The sequence below is a fragment of the Siphateles boraxobius genome, unplaced genomic scaffold, assembly GCF_051911475.1.
Source record: "Siphateles boraxobius isolate OS27281-9 unplaced genomic scaffold, OSU_SipBor_1 20, whole genome shotgun sequence".
Lineage (NCBI taxonomy): Eukaryota > Metazoa > Chordata > Actinopteri > Cypriniformes > Leuciscidae > Siphateles > Siphateles boraxobius.
In genome coordinates this window covers 1,680,580-1,700,326 of record NW_027508811.1, presented here as the reverse complement: position 1 = coordinate 1,700,326, position 19,747 = coordinate 1,680,580, and the positions used below count along the sequence as shown (strand labels likewise).

Sequence of the window (19,747 nt, the reverse complement as noted above, 5' to 3'; positions counted from 1 at the left end):
CTTCATCTTCATAAAGCTTTTCAGCAGATGGAAGCATGAAGTGCTCCAAAATCTCCTGATAGCTAGCTGCATTGACCCTACCCTTGATAAAACACAGTGGACCAACACCAGCAGTTGACATGGCACCCCAGACCATCACTGACTGTAGGTACTTGACACTGGACTTCAGGCATTTTGGCATTTCCTTCTCCCCAGTCTTCCTCCAGACTCTGGCACCTTGATTTCCGAATAACATGCAAAACTAAGCAAGAGTCCAGTGCTGCTTCTCTGTAGCCCAGGTCAGGCGCTTCTGCCGCTGTTTCTGGTTCAAAAGTGGCTTGACCTGGGGAATGCGGTACCTGTAGCCCATTTCCTGCACACGCCTGTGCACGGTGGCTCTGGATGTTTCTACTCCAGACTCAGTCCACTGCTTCCGCAGGTCCCCCAAGGTCTGGAATCGGTCCTTCTCCACAATCTTCCTCAGGGTCCGGTCAACTCTTCTCGTTGGGCAGCGTTTTTTTGCCACACTTTTTCCTTCCCACAGACTTCCCACTGAGGTGCCTTGATACAGCACTCTGGGAACAGCCTATTTGTTCAGAAATTTCTTTCTGTCTTACCCTCTTGCTTGAGGGTGTCAATGATGGCCTTCTGGACAGCAGTCAGGTCGCCAGTCTTACCCATGATTGCGGTTTTGAGTAATGAAACAGGCTGGGAGTTTTTAAAAGCCTCAAGAATCTTTTGTAGGTGTTTAGAGTTAATTAGTTGATTCAGATGATTAGGTTAATAGCTTGTTTAGAGACCCTTTTCATCATATGCTAATTTTTTGAGACAGGAATTTTGGGTTTTCATGAGCTGTATGCCAAAATCATCAGTATTAAAACAATAAAAGACCTGAAATATTTCAGTTGGTGTGCAATGAATCTAAAATATATGAAAGTTTAATTTTTATCATTACATTATGGAAAATAATGAACTTTATCACAATATGCTAATTTTTTGAGAAGGACCTGTATATATCAGCTATTTTACAACTGCTTCAATTGTGGCTCATATAATCACATATATATATATATATATATATATATATACAGTATATATACTTGGCTGTGTTTAAATTGATCCTAATAATAGGTTTGTAAATGGAATAGTAGCACAGTCGGAATAAAAATGTAATTGCATCTATCATAATGAATTGGCCAAATCTGATTTAAATTTCATTAGAATTGTAAAGGGGTGTTTTAAACCATTTCTAATCCATTTGATCAGACATGTAAACACTAGATCTGATTGAAAACTGAAACTGCAAAGTTCTATGCATGTGCAATGATGTAGAAATGTTGTAATGATGTATGACGTGCGGAACAAGCTGTTGTTGTTGAATATAGTGTCATAAATGACTGTTGTGTCCTAAAATTCTCCTTCTATTCATCGTCTGTGAAGTGATGCAGGATAACATTGTCCCACTAGTCCTTGCTTCGAAGCCTGGTTTTGGGTGCGGGATGGCACGTTTTTACTACTTGTTAAATATAAGCAGCACTGCACAAAGTTTAATGTGTTCGCCGTCTCCCATAAATAGATAAATATTAAGTCTGGTTTTTAAAACAAAGAAAAGGAGCAATGGTAGGAGAATGCTTAGCAAGTACAACAGCGGGAAACTCTGCATGTCAAAAGATCAACTCTGATTTCAAGCTTGTGACTATGGTGACGCATTGCTGCCACATACATATTATTTTTCCACTCAATTAAGTCGTAATAACGAGATCTTATGTTGTTAAAATGACATAATATGTCGTAATAACAAGATGTTATGTCGTTAAAACCACATATTTTCTCGTAATAACGAGATCTTATGTCGTTAAAACTACATCTTTTTCTCATAATAACGAGATGCTATGTCGTTAAAACGACAAATGTTCTTGGCCTTATAAGGACACGTGTAGTCATGTACAAAATATGCCTTTATCCACATAAAATGTATAGCCTATCATGTTTTTATCATACTTCTACGTTCAAAAAGCTGAAGCAATAGCAGCCCCCAATGGACATTCATGTTAAAAGATAAAATTCTGTACACACCTTATTGATAAAGCGTGTGTAGCCTACAGATTAGCAGATGAGCCCAGTATTTATTATAAAGAAGACTCTTAACATGGCTTTCTATTATCATAGTGGTGCACAACAAATCCTTTAAATGGTATCTAATGAATAACACAAATTAATAAATATAAGTAGACTATAAAATAAGCAAATTATTGTGGTATTAATTAGCCCACAAACAATATTTATTTTAAAGCCTAAATGAATTTATTTAAAGACTAACACTAGCGTTGGACGTTTATCTGTATAGGTTAAGTGTTGTGTTTCAGCCGCCCTTTTCAAATTGGCGCAAGAAAATGCATCAGAATTAGATTTGTTAAACATGAAGAGGACTTATCCATCTGGCATGGCCGCTCGCTCTAACGTTAACCTAGATAAATGTTCGCTATCATTAGATGCATATCCAAGTGTTTGTGCGGAGTGTGGAGTGCACTGCATGACATGAAGGCGCCGGTGCCATCACTCGCATTTTCCTATCAACAGTGGAAATAACCCATCATTTCTGGTCATACAGTACTTAATAATGCATCAGTCGCAACTACTTTTATTTGTGTAAACTCACAACAACAAGAAAACGTTGTGCTTTTGTAAAAGAAAAGAAAACAAACAGGATGCGCTTTCAGGGTCTCCGTGAATTGGAGCGCATCTCAAAAATGAACTGAAAAAAAGCGTATAGACTAGCCTCACAGACACGAGAAATATAGCTATCTATATAAAGCTTGAAATGTCCACCGACGAAAAAAATCCAGTCGAAAGCAAATACATATGGTAGCCTACCATCTGATTATGTAATCTACTTCACAGCGATGTATGGAAATATATTTGCAGCCTACACTGATTTAGAAAACACTAGTTTATGAATAAACAATTAAAATGCTTCGTTATTTTTTATGTTTATTTCGTTATAAACACATATATTATCATTAGCCTACTTTTGCCGGTGCTTTGCGGCAAGATTTACGCATGCGCTTGAATAGGAATATTAGCTATAGCCTATATATGCACCCAGGATTGAATATAAACGTGCGATTAGTCCTAATTGCTTAAAAAATGACTACTAGTCTAGAAAAATCTTTAGTCTATGGCAACTCTAATCACTAGCATACATTTAATAGTTGACATTATTTTATAAGTAATTCGTATCCAGCTCTTTATAAATTAGTTGAGTTAGCATAATTAATTAACTAATAAAATAATAAAATTAAGTTTAAAATTAAGATGCTAACCATATATTTCTATGTAGCGTTGCTTATTCCACCACAGGGACTGTTTGTAAGGTAACAATCCTTTATACATGTGAAGATTGTAGGCTGTATCTTGAAAATGTTTGTATGCATCTTCTGTTATAAAGACGAAGCCTGACATTTCGTTATTTAACAAAAAAATAACACGTTGAAAAAAATAAACAACTTAGGGTATGTTCTGTTAGATGTTTTTGACTACTCTTTGTTTAATTATATCTCTAGGTAATGAAGATATAGCCTATTAACAAAAATAATATATATATACATATATATATATATATATATATAGATGGGAAAAAAACTTTTAGGCCTATATAAAATACATTTTAAAAAAGGGCCTCACTGATTAATTTTATCTGGGCCCCCAGTCAGTGTAGATTCGCCTCTGATTGGGAGATGCTACTATTTGCTTCAGCTTTTTGAACATAGAAGTATGATAAAGGCGTGATAGACTATACATCTTATGTGGATAAAGGCATATTTTGTACATGACTACACATGTCCTTATAGGCCAAGAAAATATGTTGTTTTAACGACATAGCATCTCATTATTATGAGATAAATATGTCGTTTTAACGACATATTATCTCGTCATTACGAAAAAAGATGTCGTTAAAATGAATTTTGATTATGTTATGAATTAATTTTATCAGTTACCTACAACACAAGAACAGTTTAAAACCATCTCACATCCAGCAATGTGTGTTCAGGTCATTCCTTCTTATATTTAGTTTAGTCATCAAGAGTCACTATTGCATGTTATAAAAAGCGGGCTCACATTGTTAGCTCTTTCCTGCAGCAAGAGCATCCTAAAACAGACAATAAGGGCAAACACAGAGGGCATGGATGTCGTCGCAGAGGGTGTGTTGTGTCTGGCAGTGAGAAGAGAGAAGAGCTTTGAGAAGCAGCCATGACACTATTGTTTTCTGCAGATCCAAGTCAGAAGCATGAAGGTAAGAGGAATATAGCTGCAAACAACACCCAACATTGATGGATGACAATGTCCACATATGTCATCAGTAATGTAATGTCCCTTAACCACACAACAAACAAACCAGTTTGTCAGTGGAAAATACAGATTCCTTGCTGATTCATGACAACACTAACACTAAAGCGCAATTTCATAACACATGATTCAATAAAACCATTCACCAAACCAAAATTTGAAGCTATCTATTTATGTTAAGAGTTTCATATCAAGTTAAGGAGAGAAACCAGGAACTGAGAGATACCATCCTGTGTGGTTAACCTTTCAGGAAAGCCAATCCTTCAGTGAGTGACACTATCTGTGGTGATATTGCTTACACCTGCTCCTGTGTCGCTCCAAGAGTTTACATACAGTTCACACACTATTCACAATGTAGATTAAGGGTATGTTTACACGACATCGATATGCTTAAAACAGAAATGTTTTTCCTTTGAGTTTTCCACGTGCAGACGACATAATTGTCAAAACGATCCCCATTCGCTGTGTTCTCCTGCCAGGCCATTGGATGGCGATGAAACACTATAGACTAAACATGTTATACGCATGTGCATGACGTCATCGTCTTCAGAGATTCGCATTTTTTGTTGTTTACACTGAGAACATTTTCAAAAACATGCACTTGCATGTCGTGTAAACGAACGGCCAAACACGCATAAAAAGTTTTACGTTTTTAGTTAAAAATGGTGTCATGAAAACAGCCCCTAAGCTGTATCATATTTAATGAACGAACATATTTAATGAACGAATAAGCTAAAAATTAATGAACAAATGAATGAATAAAACAAGCACGATTGGACAGCTTATAAAAAATTACTAAATGAATTAAAGAAAGAAAGAAAGAAAGAAAGAAAAATAATGACAGTTAACAAGGGAATGGTTAAGAGGGCTAGGCTGGAAATCATAATGAGTCCATGATAATGACAGATCATGGTTAGACAATGAGAGTGAATGTCAAAGAAGGTCATCTCTTTGATAGATGGCTTGCACTTCAACTTATTTTGAGCCATTGCCTCTTAATTACTGACATTACAACAAGTAAATTTTCAACTGAGCAGAAACAGAAACTTTCAAGGTAGCAATTTGACTAATCAACAATTAACCATCATCTGTTAACGATTGGATAAAATGTCGGTTGTTGACCATTAAAGGTGAAGTGTGCCAAAGCTAAACCGGGTTGATTCAATGAAAACTGCTATGCTATCAAAACATACAGAATACAAGCGAGTACAGTACAGAAATTACACACTTCACCTTTAGCACTTCACTGTGCAAAGATCTTACCTCCGTATTTCACACTGGAAACTATATCGAGCTGAATGAATATGGGTTAAGTGTTGGTACTTTACTTTCTGAACACAAACAAGCTAAAAGTGGTTGTTATTCCACTTTTGAGTGCTTAAATCTGTTCTTTACACACAGGCTCTTTAATTGAGTGACGACAGCAATTTGCTCTCAAAACAAATATCTGAAATTTGCCAAATTAGTGATGCACGCTTTCGAAATACCTTCGAAACCTTTGTGAACCAGTGATTCAGAGCGTACATAAGACTACCAAAGTCATGTGATTTCAGTAAACGAGGCTTCGTTATGATGTAAGTTTCAAATATTTTGAAATGTCAATGGATCGCCACTGCACTATTTGAAATTAAATTCTTTAAAGGCATCTACAGTATGGTTCGATGAAGAACCTTTTCGATTGCACAAAAGGTGCGTTATAGTGGCTGGTTAAAAGCTTATTCTCAAATAACACAAAACAGGCATGAAAATAAGGTAAAACAAAGAAAATCACAATATTTCTTATTATTTGGTTATTTTTAATGAATATGCATCTCTCTAGTTATGCAAAGCTCTAAAAAAAATTTATCGGGTAGAATTTTTTGTAAATTGAAGTCTCTTATTGGCATGATTAACCAAACTCTCTATAAAACAAACAGAACAACCCCTACAATTTATTAAAATAACCAGGGCTTTCCCCTTATAGTCAACTAAATGTTAGTTGATTAGAAGAGGTTTAGTCGACAAAATTTGAATTAGTCTATTAGTCGCAGAAAAAAACTCTACAAGAAGTTGCGAAGTCCGTGACGGACAGATCTTTACCACGGCTGGTCTATGTGGTAATTATGTTGGGCAGGAAATGCAAATGTTCGCCTATCATTTATCGACCTCAAACATGGCTTATCATTTGAAACATGTACATAGTAGCATAACGTTAGCCATGGCCGCTCACTCTTAACGTTATCTGTAAGTGTGTGTTGTAGTTGAGGGCACAAGATGAAGATGAGGGTATAACACAATGTTTACTGGTAAAACTCAGACAGGACAAACACAACCACAACAAACATTAATGAGAACTGACAAGGGACTGGACAGAACAGGGAGTATAAATACACAGGGTGAAATCAGGAAACTAACTAGACACAGGTGGAGGAAGAACTAACTAATCAGGCATTAACCCTCTGGGGACTAAGCTCTTTTTGGTCCGTTTTCTCTATTTTTACATTTGGGCTAATAAACTATATGTAATGGAGATGGAACACTATGTGTTTGGTATCTATTGATTCAGAAGACCCTAAGCTAACCTAAGCGCACGTAATATGTTTATAAAGGAAGTACGAGTGAAAATGTACCATAAACTAGAGAATTTCAAAAACGGAAATTTGATTTTTGGCATTTATTTTTCTGTAAATCACACATCACACAACAATAGTGAACAGTTTTTGAACAAAAAATATATTTGTCAAAGCCTTTGCTTGACAGACATGTGTAATTGTTAAATAAAATGTGTAATGAACAATGAAAAATTTAACTTTATTTACAAATAGTCCGAGGCGTTTTTCTTAGGAATGCTTAGAATTTTCTAAGCAATGCTTTTCTCCTCGTCACTCTCCAGTAATTGTTCCAGAGCTTGTTCCACCGTAAATCGTTTACTGCTTGCCATCATAAAAGTGCTAAAACAATAAATAATGCTATAATTGTATGTATATATATATATATATATATATATTATAATTGTTCTGTCTCTCTCTAATGTCTCTGTGCGCTCTCGCTCCGTAAAGCCTCGTTTATACTCGACGTGTCCGTTCGCTTTCTGTCGTCTCTGCCACTCAACGCTGTTTGCGTAATAGTATATAGTACCACCCCTTGCAAGGCTACAGAGTCCTCCGATTTGCTAGAATACGTCATGGTAACCTTCCTCTGATTGGGTAAGAAAAATATTCCTCCATCGGCAATTTTTCCATTGGTTGTTGCTCGTGAATCTGCCAAACAACACTGATTTCATTGGCCTTTGACGAAGTGGTATTGCGCAACAAGGAAGTGTGTATACAAGCCGGGTAAGTTTGTTATCACTGTTTTCAGCAGAATCTGAGGAAGACGGCAAAAAAGACTGCACCTCTCTATCATTAACAGTTTTTAAGATAATTACACATTTGTAAAAGTATGTCATTTTGGGCGGTACCGCCCAATCCGTCCCCAGAGGGTTAACAAGAACAGGTGCAGACAAGACAGAACATAATTGTGACATTATCGTTAACCTAGAGAAATGTGCTCTATTATTAGGCACAAAGTGTTCATGCAAACAAGTGATCCATATGGACCAGGCCCGACGGTTCGAAATGCACGTGACTAGCAAATTAATTGCAAAGAATAACCATTATAAAATAAACATTTATCATTTGCACATGTTTTAGGTCCTGTCAGTTTAAACATGCACGCGATTTTAAACCATGCATTCAAACGCAAGAATACGGGAAAGAGAACTCAATTTGGACCTTGAATGTGCACACAGAGGAGCACATACAGCACGCCAACACCAAATTCCGGTCTCTTTTACGCCTCTTTTTTATTCTTAAATGGACACATACATGCAAAATTATGGCAAGATGAGAGTCTCAGTGAGTATCCTCGTAAACACAGTCGCTTATGTCTTAAGTTAATGTAAACAACTAAAACAGATGCATATCAGTATATTGGATCCATGCATTCGATCAAGTTAAAGTGACAGCAGCCTAATAAACCTGCTGCTTTCTGTGTCATTAATGTAAATCAAACAACAAAATACAAAGAGAAAATCACTTTTGTAGCTTTAACAAAGATTAATTATATTTAACTTGTACTGTACAGTGAAGAATATAGTGTTATTTTACATTTAATGATTCAATTTCTATAACTGAATATTGCAAGACTTTCATTTGTATCTTTGTTGTATTGTATTTATCTATGCTTGTCATTTATTCATTATTTTCTAGTATGCAGATGCACTCCCCTACACAATCAACAATCATTCTAGAATGATTCATTCTTTCCAAACAGAGCTATTCAAGTCATCTGGTGAAACTGTTTTCATATTGCGAAATATATCGCAGAAAAAACGAAATATCGCAAAATCTGTTTTTATTGTGCTGCCCTAGTTCAGCTGTATTTATTTATTATGCGAATTTGTTTATTTGGTCTTATCGTCCTACTTGTCTGTAATAATGTTTGAAATGCATACTAGTTATAATTCGACTAATTTTTTTATCTACCTTATGGGAATCGAAACTGGGAATCAATAAAATTCGGAGTCGATAAGCAGAATCGGAATCATAATCTCTAAAATTCAAACGATATCGAAACCTAGATCACAATCCTACTGAGGGCAGATAAAAGACAGTGCAGACAGACATGGGTGCGTGCAGTGGTTAAATTGGGCCGGGGCTCTCCGGGGCTCAGCCCCGGCACATAAGCCTGCTCGTTTGCAGTCAGTTGCCTACTGGAAATTATGTCACATACAATTTGATGAAAGTGATGCTTTTGAAAACATATTTCTGACAATAAATGAAAGATTTTTGAAATGGCATGTCTATTTTGTCTCGGCGGAGCTGAGATGAGAAAAATCGGAACACGGCCGTATTTTTGTTCAGCTGCTTAATCTCGTTGTCAGTCGACCATGATCGCGCACCGCTCGCGCATGCGCATCTGACACGGATAAATGTACGCAGCAATAATGAATGTTCCTGGGAGACCGTGGTTGCGCGGGATGTGGATGTTCCAGAAATGTCAAAAAAGTGCCCTGGCCTTGAATGACAAGGTAAGAAAAACAAGACTAAATCAAAATTAAATAACCAGGACTAGGTTGACCATGTGATTTTTCTCAGGAGATGTTTTGAGCATTTTACTTCAGATACCGGATTATCAGCAAACTGCCAAGAGAATTGCTAATTTAACGTTAGCTGGCTACTTAAAATAAACTAGCAATCTATTCAGTCAGCATATTTGTATTTGATCTGTGTGAATTACAGAAATGTAAGACTTGCTAGACCTAAGTTACTTTTAGCTACCAAGCTCTGTGGTTAATGAAAATTAAATCAAGCAACTTTCAGAGATAAATTGAAATGAGTGGAGCATATTCCCCCAAGAAGAGGAAACTGACTTACTTCTTCAAAAGGTGGGGTGATATTCCAGACATGTTTAGCATGACTAGCTCTGTAACATGTTGGCAGTAGAGATGGGACAGTATGAAAATGACCAAAATTATCACAGTGTTCGGTATTATTGCGGTATTTTTAAAAGTGTCTTCAATATGTTCAGAAAGCACTGACAGCCTGTCAGTGACAGGCCTACACAAGCTCCAATAGTTTCAAAAAGTGTAACAGTGCTTAATATATTACAAAAATATAGGCAATATGCTTGTAAAAACTATTGAAAACGGTCTGAAACACTGAAAGAACTTGAACCAGAGATGTCTGGCTGAGATCCAGGAAGATTTATTTACAACTCCAACGTGAAGTCAACTATGAAGTTGTATTTGACGTTACATGTGAAGTTGGATGTGGTTCTAAAATATAAACAAATAATAATGCACAATAATAAGTATCTGACTTACTATGAAAATTATTTACCATTACTAAATATTATAGCCACCAGCATACAAGAAACAATACTAAGAATTACATTAATCTGCAGAGCACCTGGCGTGTAAGAAAAGGCAGACTAATACTTAGGTGTTTGCATACCAGCCATTGTGGGAAGTAATGAAGTTATAGATGAGTGATGAGTTATAGATGTGTGTTCTCTGTACTGTTTTTAAGAATGTGTATGAAATGAAATGTAAAATCAAAATTAAATTACAAAGGTAAAACACAAATAAATTCAAATGTTGATTGTAAAACTAACCAGTGTTATCATCATTTTTATATCTTAAAGCTGCAGTCCGCAGTTTTCGCCAACTCTGTTCGAAATCTGCAATTGCAGTTATTCGCGGAATTATCAACTTTACGTGGGTTGTGTAATGAGGCAACCACTGGAGCCAGAAATCAAAACTTTGCCTTTTTATGTGTGTGTGTGTGTGTGTGTGTGTGTGTGTGTGTGTGTGTGTGTGTGTGTGTGTGTGTGTGTGTGTGTGTGTGTGTGTGTGTGTGTGTGTGTGTGTGTGTGTGTGTGTGTGTGTGTGTGTGTGTGTGTGTGTGTGTGTGTGTGTTGTCGTAGTAAAGAGAGAGAATGGGAGAAGGAAGTTTGTATGAGGTGGACCTGGTCACCACAGACCCAAATCTTCTCAGCTGTTGCTACTGTCATATGCTGCACTGTCTCTCCATGTGGCACATTATGTTTGGCACATTGTATGGGTCACTATATCATAACAAGGTATTACAACGTGTAATCAAGTGATGACTGATTAGCAGTAATGTAAATGCTAAATGTCCTAATACCTGTTGCAAAGTAAATGCTCTTAACCTTGCAGTTTTTCACATATCATGTAATACTCAATTTCTCCATTTCTTTGCACAAAACTCTCCAGAAAGTGCTATTTAATGGTTTATTTTTCAAAAAAAAATTCCCGGGGGGGCATGCCCCCTGACCCCCCTAGGGAGAGCACCCCCACATAATAAATCCCAATTTAACCCCTGGGTGCGTGTGGATTCAGCCCAACCTCTAACTTATTCTAAAGTTTACACAGCCGGCAGACCTCGGCCTTCACATCTCCAACTGGCCCAACCACGCAGCTCTCGGTTAAAGCAAATGAAGATGAAAAGCTCCAGCAATGTGCTGCCTAGGATGAACAACATAACACTGACATGCCCTTTAGAACAAAATAAGCCTGCAGCGTGCAAGTGTGGGCACGACCGGGGAGGAGCTGCCTTTGAAATAGTTGAGTGTGTTTGTGTGCATGTGTAGGGTTCATGGGGAAAAAAGGTGACTGAGTAATTCTTATAGTCTGACCAAACCTCTACAACCTTTCTCACACTTTCTTTCAAATGACTTCCAAATTACACAAGCGCTTCCCGTGAGCCAAACCAAAGCCTGCCTCTGCACACATCTGTCCCACAGACTGATGCTCTTTTTCTCTTTACACTATCAGGCACTTGTCTGTCTTGACAGATACTCATGACACACACACAGACACGCTCTGCCAGGAATCCTGCTTGCCTGAGGCCGAAATGCTTGGGTAGGGTAGGGTATGGTTGCACCTAACTGGTCTTATTTAAAATAGGACATTTACACATTTATACAGGGACTTAGTAGCTACTAGTTTGCTTGTAAATAAATATCTAGTTAATTTGGTTGCATCATTTGCTCTCAAAGCGAATCCCTCCCTCAAGTAATGCGTAATCATTTAATATGACATTTACCTTAATTGATCTAAGCAGCCTTAAAAAGCTGAGCATTTTAGTTTTATATTAGTACATATAAATCAAGTGACTTACAAATGAGGAACATCACAAGCAATATGTTATAACAAAGTAAACATCAATATTCACAGTAAACAATCCCAAATTTAAAGTAAAATAAGAGTCATAGTAATGAGCCTGATAACAAAAATAAAAGTCTCACCATTAGAAGCCATTTCCCAAACACACAATAATAATGTTCACATAATTTTATGTAGCCTATATGACAGACTTAACTGTTGCAGTTAACAGTATATTCTCTTTTTGAACTGATTCTAATCATATTTCAAGCAATTAAAAACCATCATGGCGAACAGTGTGCATCTTATGTGTCTTTAAGTGTTTGTTTTTTTCCAACCTGCATGCATACTGTATGTGGTTAAATGTCAAATACATTCAATGGTACAAAGCTCTGATGTTAATGCTGTAAGTTGTAAAGGCCCCAACTAGGGTAAGTTGTAACTGGTGCAACCAGCCCTGGTTACTTGTTTGCACTGTCATTACCAACTGAAAGCAGAATTAACTTAAGAAGTCCTCAACCTTTCATGTGTCAATAACCTATATATATATATATATATATATATATATATATATATACAGTATAGATAGAGGGAAATCAATGGGTTACTCAAAAACTAACAAAAATACTTGTGAGAGAACAGATGTTGCTGGAGCATAGGATGTTGTGTTGCATGTGTAGACACTACAGTAGACAGCAACACAGCTCAACAAAGCTTTAAAAAGAATTAGAGATCTGACAGCATTGAAATTGAACAAATCTGTTTATATCTCTCTATGCATCAGTAATCTGTATAAACAAGCATCTATATTCATGTTTATATTTTAACTCAGATTACATGCAACATCTCTGTATAAATGTGAACCCATGTGCTTGTATAAATAGATCAAATCAGGATCCCCAGATTCTCCACACAGACTTATAAGGCTCTATGTCTTTAATGGTAGGGGCCAATCCTGCCGCAATCCAATCTGAGAAGGCAACATAAAGGCAGGCGATTGTATTGGCACTGTACTTCTTAACACCCCAACGGAGCTTATGATGGCACATAAATAATTCACATCTCCGTCTGTGTCAAACTACAAAGAGCAGAGCAGTTTCTAGGACTAAGTCAAGTCACAAACGGCAAACCAGGCATATTAAAGACACCAAGATTGATGTTGTACATACATATACTGTATACTTATATTCAACAGTACTAGAGTATTAAATTATATACAATGCTATTCTATTACTGGGTTACACTTTGTTTGTAAATGTCTTTGTTAATTTAATTAAACATTTAAAAGTTAGGGTTAGGGGTGCCACTTTATATTAGGTGTATTTAACTACTATGTACTATCATTAAAATGAATCATTAACTTACCCATACCACAAACCAGTCCCTAACCTTACACATATCCCTCCTCCATAGCAGCAAAAGTGTTTTGCAATACAACATCAACACAATAACTACATTGTGCTTATTTTTAAGTACATAGTAGGTAAGGACACCTAATATAAAAAGTGTGACCGGGTTAGAGTTAAGGTTTGGTTTGGGGTTAGTTGCATGTAAATATGCATATGCAACATAACATGTTTTTACTTCAGAAAGTACATGTAATGTGTAACAAAGTGTTACCCTATATTACTCAGTATACTGTTCACTGATATTCTATTACTCTGGCACAATTCATTGTTTCGACTGATCTCGACACATTTCAGGGCACCCAGGATATATATATATATATATATATATATATATATATATATATTGTGTTTGCCAATGACAATAAAATACTGATAACAAGGTTTAGGACTGAATTGAAAATAAAAAAAATGGTGTAAATGTCATAAATATGTGTAAATGTTATAATAGCTGCTGTATATTTCAGTCATAATGGTGCTACTCTCCTCGTCTGATTCTATATGGCAACTAGTGGCTGTTGTATGATGGTTAATGGTTAGTGTTTCTCTGAAAGTATACCTTTTTGCTCCGGCTCATATATTATTAGCTTAAATGTAAGGGCAATAATCGTATATAGTCATCTCAGATAAGTTGTATTAAATTATTTCATCATTTTTAATTATTAAATTGTAATTACATTTTTATCACGTAATTTTGAAATGTTAAGTTACCTGACAAAACATTTTACACTTTAGGCCTATGTGTGGGAACATTTACATGTTACAAAATATCAGATTTACAAATACTGCAATAACCTCAGGATGAACAGATTGAGAGATGCAAGTTGTCGGGCCGTTTGGCATCAGATTATGTCTGCATTAATGATGGCTGCATGGCTCTTTTCAGCAGCAGAAATATTTATGACAGGCAGCCAACCTCTTTCATTCACCGTCTCTATGCAACCGGGGTTATCTGAGCATTTATCTGAGGCCTTTGCTGCAGAAATTATGCAGGTGGCATCAGAGAAAGAGGAAAGTAATACACACACCTGCTGCCTGCGCATGACACGAATGATGTGAAGAGAATGTTCAAGGGAAGATATGTGTGTTCTCATTTTGGTGGGGGGTTTATTTTGAACACTGAGGTTGTTTACCCAAGGCAATCAAACCTCGCACTATGACACAACAATAAACTGACATCTAAAAAATATATTTTACAGGTATTTTCATGATGTTGAGAAGCCTACTACAGCATGTCTCGCGTTTGGTGCCAATAGAACAGAACAGTTAAAGGGATAGTTCACCCAAAAATGACAATGTTTTCATCATTTACTCACCCTCAAGTTGTTTCAAACAAAAAGAGTTTCTTTCTTCTGCTGAACACAAAAGAAGATATTTTGAAGAATGTAATCAAACAGGTGTAGCCATTGAGTTCCATAGTATTTTTTTCCTACTATGGAAGTCAATGGCTATACCGTCAACTGTCTGGTTACCAACATTCTTCAAAATATCTTAATTTGTCTTCAACAGCAGACAGAAACTCACACAGGTTTGTTTGGAACATGAGGGTGAGTAAATGGTGAAAGATTTCATTTTTGGGTGAACTATCCCTTTAACACAGTCATTACACTGAGATTTTTGGGATGTTCTTATGATGTAACTAAATCATTGATTTAAAAAACTGACAGAACTGCTCATGTTTTTACTGATTGCTATGGAAAGCTAGAGCAGATTACCTAATCAAGTTAACAACAATTATGCTTTCTAGCATCTATTTGAAGACAGGTGATACGCCCTCTGGTCAACCTGTAACCTAACTTGTGTAGCTACTGAAACGTTTACTACAAACCCTGAAATGAGAGTCATATACGTGTATAAGACAAATTAACTCATAGGACTTCGCCCTACAACATTTTACTTTTAACTGATCCCCCCAACCCAGCTTTTTAACTCCCAACTATTGACTGTGTTTTGGTACATGCAAGCTAGGTAGATCGATGAAAAAAAATTTTACTAGTAGGCCTACCAATCCAACTACCAGTTGGTCATATTTGCTGATTTTTAGAATATGATGGCAGTTAATGACCAGGTTGGCCAATTCTTTAAACGTGTTCCAAATCACAGCGACCATTAAATGGATTAAATGGTTTTGGGGGTCCCCTATAAGAAGCACCCTGAAACAACAACAAAAAACTACAAAAAGACATTACCCAGTCCTCGAAGTGTTTACTGTCGTTATGCAGCAATTCCTCGAACTGAATGGTGCAGTTGGCTACAAAGTCGTCGTAGCCAATCGGCGCGTCATGAAACACCGACAGCTCGATCTTCCGGCCGTCGTGCACCTCCGTTACAAACTCATCGTTCCAGACGGGACTGTTGGTCTTCTGCTTGGTCGAGGTCTGACCCACGCGAAAATCATCAACGTTGAGTGCGATGTACGTGTCCAGCAGGAAGGTTTGCGTCTTGGGGCCGACGGCGTGTCTCAGAGACCAGGCTGTGGGCTTCAGGTCAAAAGCCTCGCTGATCGTAATCTTCAGCAGACCGTTAAAGACCACCATGGCCACTTTCGAGAGCTTTAGTAGGAATATTCCACTTCAGCGCCTGGTTAATTATTCAACCAGTGTAGGCTATGTCACGGTCCACCGGTTTGATTTCTGGATTGTTTCTCCTTTTGAAACAACGGTAAAATGCCCTTCGTCGTCCTCGTGGATCTGCATGCAAAGTGTAGAAGGTCCAGACAGAACGGGAATCTATTGCTATGACCTACGGATAACCTGCATGTGATCTTGAAGCTGTCCAAACACCCCTGTAGGCAGTCAATGCAAGTTGGAGCGAAAAGGGAGAGCTATGGTGTATCAGCACCGATACGACCAGCATTCCACACCTCAAAATATGCCAGAAATATATGCGGGATCTCCTCAGGGTGAGCTTGTTCCCTCGTCTGGCTCGAGCGCTGCTGGATGCGTCTCCTCCGCGCATTGGGAGGAAAGTTATCCCCGCAAAGCGTCGTTCGATTCCCCCCAGACTGGAGAACGTGGACGAGTGTTTTCAAGGGCTCCGTACTCGCTTGCTTTTCCCAGGATTCTTGTTTGACCGTCGGTACTCAGTTTCCTGCAGACCTGCCTCCTTTTCTCCTGACTGTGTGTGTCTGAAGGCTGGTCCAGGAAATGCGCAAAACACGTCAGTTAGTGCGCGGAGAGGGTTGAGTATGTGCGGCACTGAAGCGGCCCTTCTGGACCTGCTCTCTGGTCAAGCATCATCCACAGGGCTGTAAAGATGAAGCGTGTGTGTGTGTGTGTGTGTGTGTGTGTGTGTGTGTGTGTGTGTGTGTGTGTGTGTGTGAGAGAGAGAGAGAGAGAGAATACCAAGTGTGAATAATGCACCCTGCTCGAGTTTTGCAATGCACACGAGAATGTTCTCATTCTTAGTCAGAACCGAATATTTCTTTGACCGATTTTATCATAAATGATTATTTGAACAGAGTGGTCTGCCCCCATAGTGATATAAGCATTTATGGAATCATTTATTACTGGTCTTTATGGGTGTTATCCTCATCTTGCACACATGGATGTTTACAATGCATAGCCTACTGTGACAACTCCAGTGCTGCACTGCACTTGTATTCAACCTTTTTTTTCCCACCACTTCCACCAATTTTACTGATCAACAAGATCGAGTTGAAGATCCAAAGTCGAGTAAAAATGACAGGAGATGTTGTAGCAAGTTAAATGGATGCAAACAAACATGTTATGACATACGGATAAAACATGTTTACAGAGTAATTTCAAGACTTCTTCAACTGGATAAAGACATGTTTTTGTATAATATGTACATAACATAAACAATACTTGGTCTGAAGACAGACTTTTGACAACTGAGGACAACTTTGAAGTTGAAAATGTGATATGTTGAGGTCCAGTTTATCGTCATTAGTCAAGCAAAGCGCCATCTCGTGGATGGAATTTCCATTACAGCATTAGATGATGCTGTATAATAAAATATATGGAAAAAAATATAAGTAATGTGTACTGACCACTGTTGCATCGTTCATTTAAATGTCAGAGTGTTGTCAACGGCGCATATGAAAGCACATACACATTTCTTGTGTTTTACAAAAGCTTTCTGTTGCTCTTTCTGTTGTTTTGTGCTGTCCAATAGTGCAGAACATTTTATTTAGGAATCCGTGATCCTGGTAATTGGAAAATTGAGATGACTGGGGTGCTCTGTCTGTTTATCATTTAAACAACTTTAAGATTACATGGGATAGTTCGCCCAAAAATGAAAATATTGTCATAATTTACTCACCCTCGGGTTGTTCCAAACCTTTATGAATTTCTCTTTCTTCTTCTTTTTTTTTCTGCTGAACAGAAAAGAAGATATTTTAAAGGATATGGGTAACCGACCAGATGATGGGCCCCACTGGGGGAAACAAGTATGGGAAATAATACTATGGAAGTAAATGGGACCCATCAAATGTTTGGTTACCAACATTCTTCAAAATATCTTTCTTTTTGTGTTCAGCAGAAGAAAGAAACTCATACAGGTTTAGAACAACTTGAGGGTGAGTAAATGATGACAGAATTCTCATTTTTGGGTGAACTATCCCTTTAAATCATATTAAGTGAGTCTTGAAGTCCAGTAGGTGGCAGTGTCCTATACAAGACCATAAAGGTACCTGCATCATATTGCTTTGCCTTTCAAACTGTAAACATCTTTTGAGTAGATTGTTTGATTTATTCGTTAATACAAGTGAACAATATATGGACATTTATACTTATCTCAATCTCAAATCTTCAAAATCATATATAGGCCTAATGTAAAAAGATAAAGAAAATATTATATCTTTATGTAGGCTAGTGACAAGACGATTAGAAAAAATCTATAAAATGACCACTTAAAAACACCATTATTGCAGCGTGCTTCATTACAAATACTTTTATTCATCAACTTTATCTAATAGCTTTGTGTTTGCATCCCTTATTTTTGCTCATGATTGCACCACACTCATGTATATTTGCTCAGTACACACACCATTATATTTACAGTGACCGAAAAGGCCTGTGTCTTCAGTTTTTGCAGAAAAGCTGTCTCAAATATCAGTTATTGATTTGAATGTCACTTTATGAACAAAAGCACCTGAGGAAAATCTGAACACTAATTGAACAAGAAATGTATCTATGTATTTCTATAAATTGTGGTTGAGAAGATTCCCCCCTTCCATTTGTAAAGCGTTTGAGTACCCAGAAAAGTGCTATCTGAAATGTAACACATAAGTCTTAGAATCAATGAAGAACGAAATTCTGTTGGATAATACTATTACGATATTAATATTAAAAGTTTGACATATCAAATTATCTCAAAGTCTTCTTTTTTTTAAATACTTAAATGGTAAATAATAGCCTAAACTTTTGAAAACTCCATTTAATGCAATTCATTTGGAACTGTGTCCTTTTTGTCTCAGACACAAAAATTAGATGAGTGATGTCTACTGGAGGATGAATGGTGATGTTGTTTGGACATCAGGACTTTTGCCTGAGGCTGATTCTCATCCTGCAGTGACATTAGTCAAAGATGTTCTAGCTCACTCTATATGGCCTCACACGAGTCTAGCATGTGGTGTGAGTCCAAATGATGACATCACCAGTAGGAAGAAAATGAATGCCCCTTTGAGACATTGATAGTGCAGGGTTTATGAGTGTGTATAGGCTCTGTGTTGCAAGAATAGAAGCAGCCATTTAGGGCACTTTGAGGGTCTTAAAGCTTACTTCATTCCACCCCCGAAATGCCAGCATTGATGTTCATATACTTAGTGGATCAGAAATCACTGTCGGCAACTGCCAGACATCAGACCTCTGTGGACAATGCTTCTTTGTTTGGACATAAATAGACGCTTGAGAGGCCATTCTGAACAAACTTAAACCCCATGACAAGAATCATATGTAACATGGCACATTCAATTTTATGCATCAGTTTGAATTTGTATATTGTTATATCACAGTTTCGCGTTTAAAGTCTGTTTAGAGAGAACGGTGACGTCTTAGCAGCCCCTAATATAATAACAAATGATCATTTAGACGGAAGTGAATCAATCAAAACTAACTTTAGCTGGAAACAACCTTATTCAAGAACCACTATAAAACCAAACCAATCTCTGTTACCTTAAATTATATGTTTTTCTCTGTAAAGCTGCTTTGAAACAATCTACATTGTTAAAAGCGCTATAGAAATGAGCATGAATTGACTTGACTTGACATGTAAAAAAAATAATAATAATCAAAACATGCCCCATATGTGAATCATGTATCTTGTCTAATAAAGCATATAGGCCTACATTTATGGCTGAGCATTTTTGGTCCGACTTTTAGTGTCCCTTAAAACAGTTTTTGGA

General features: G+C 37.2%; 1 protein-coding gene across 2 annotated transcripts in view; it reads right to left on the bottom strand.

Moving 5' to 3' along the window:
* The window catches only part of prkceb (protein kinase C, epsilon b), a 144,713-nt gene extending 128,012 nt beyond the window's left edge, over positions 1-16,701 (bottom strand). Inside the window, exon 1 of one of the 2 annotated variants that reach the window (XM_077236384.1) lies at positions 15,570-16,701. In XM_077236384.1, coding sequence (XP_077092499.1) covers positions 15,570-15,917 — 348 coding nt within the window. In that variant the 5' untranslated portion in view covers positions 15,918-16,701. The remainder of the gene's footprint in view (positions 1-15,569) is intronic. The other variant, XM_077236385.1, reaches the window with a different exon arrangement.
* Positions 16,702-19,747: the final 3,046 nt, after the last annotated feature.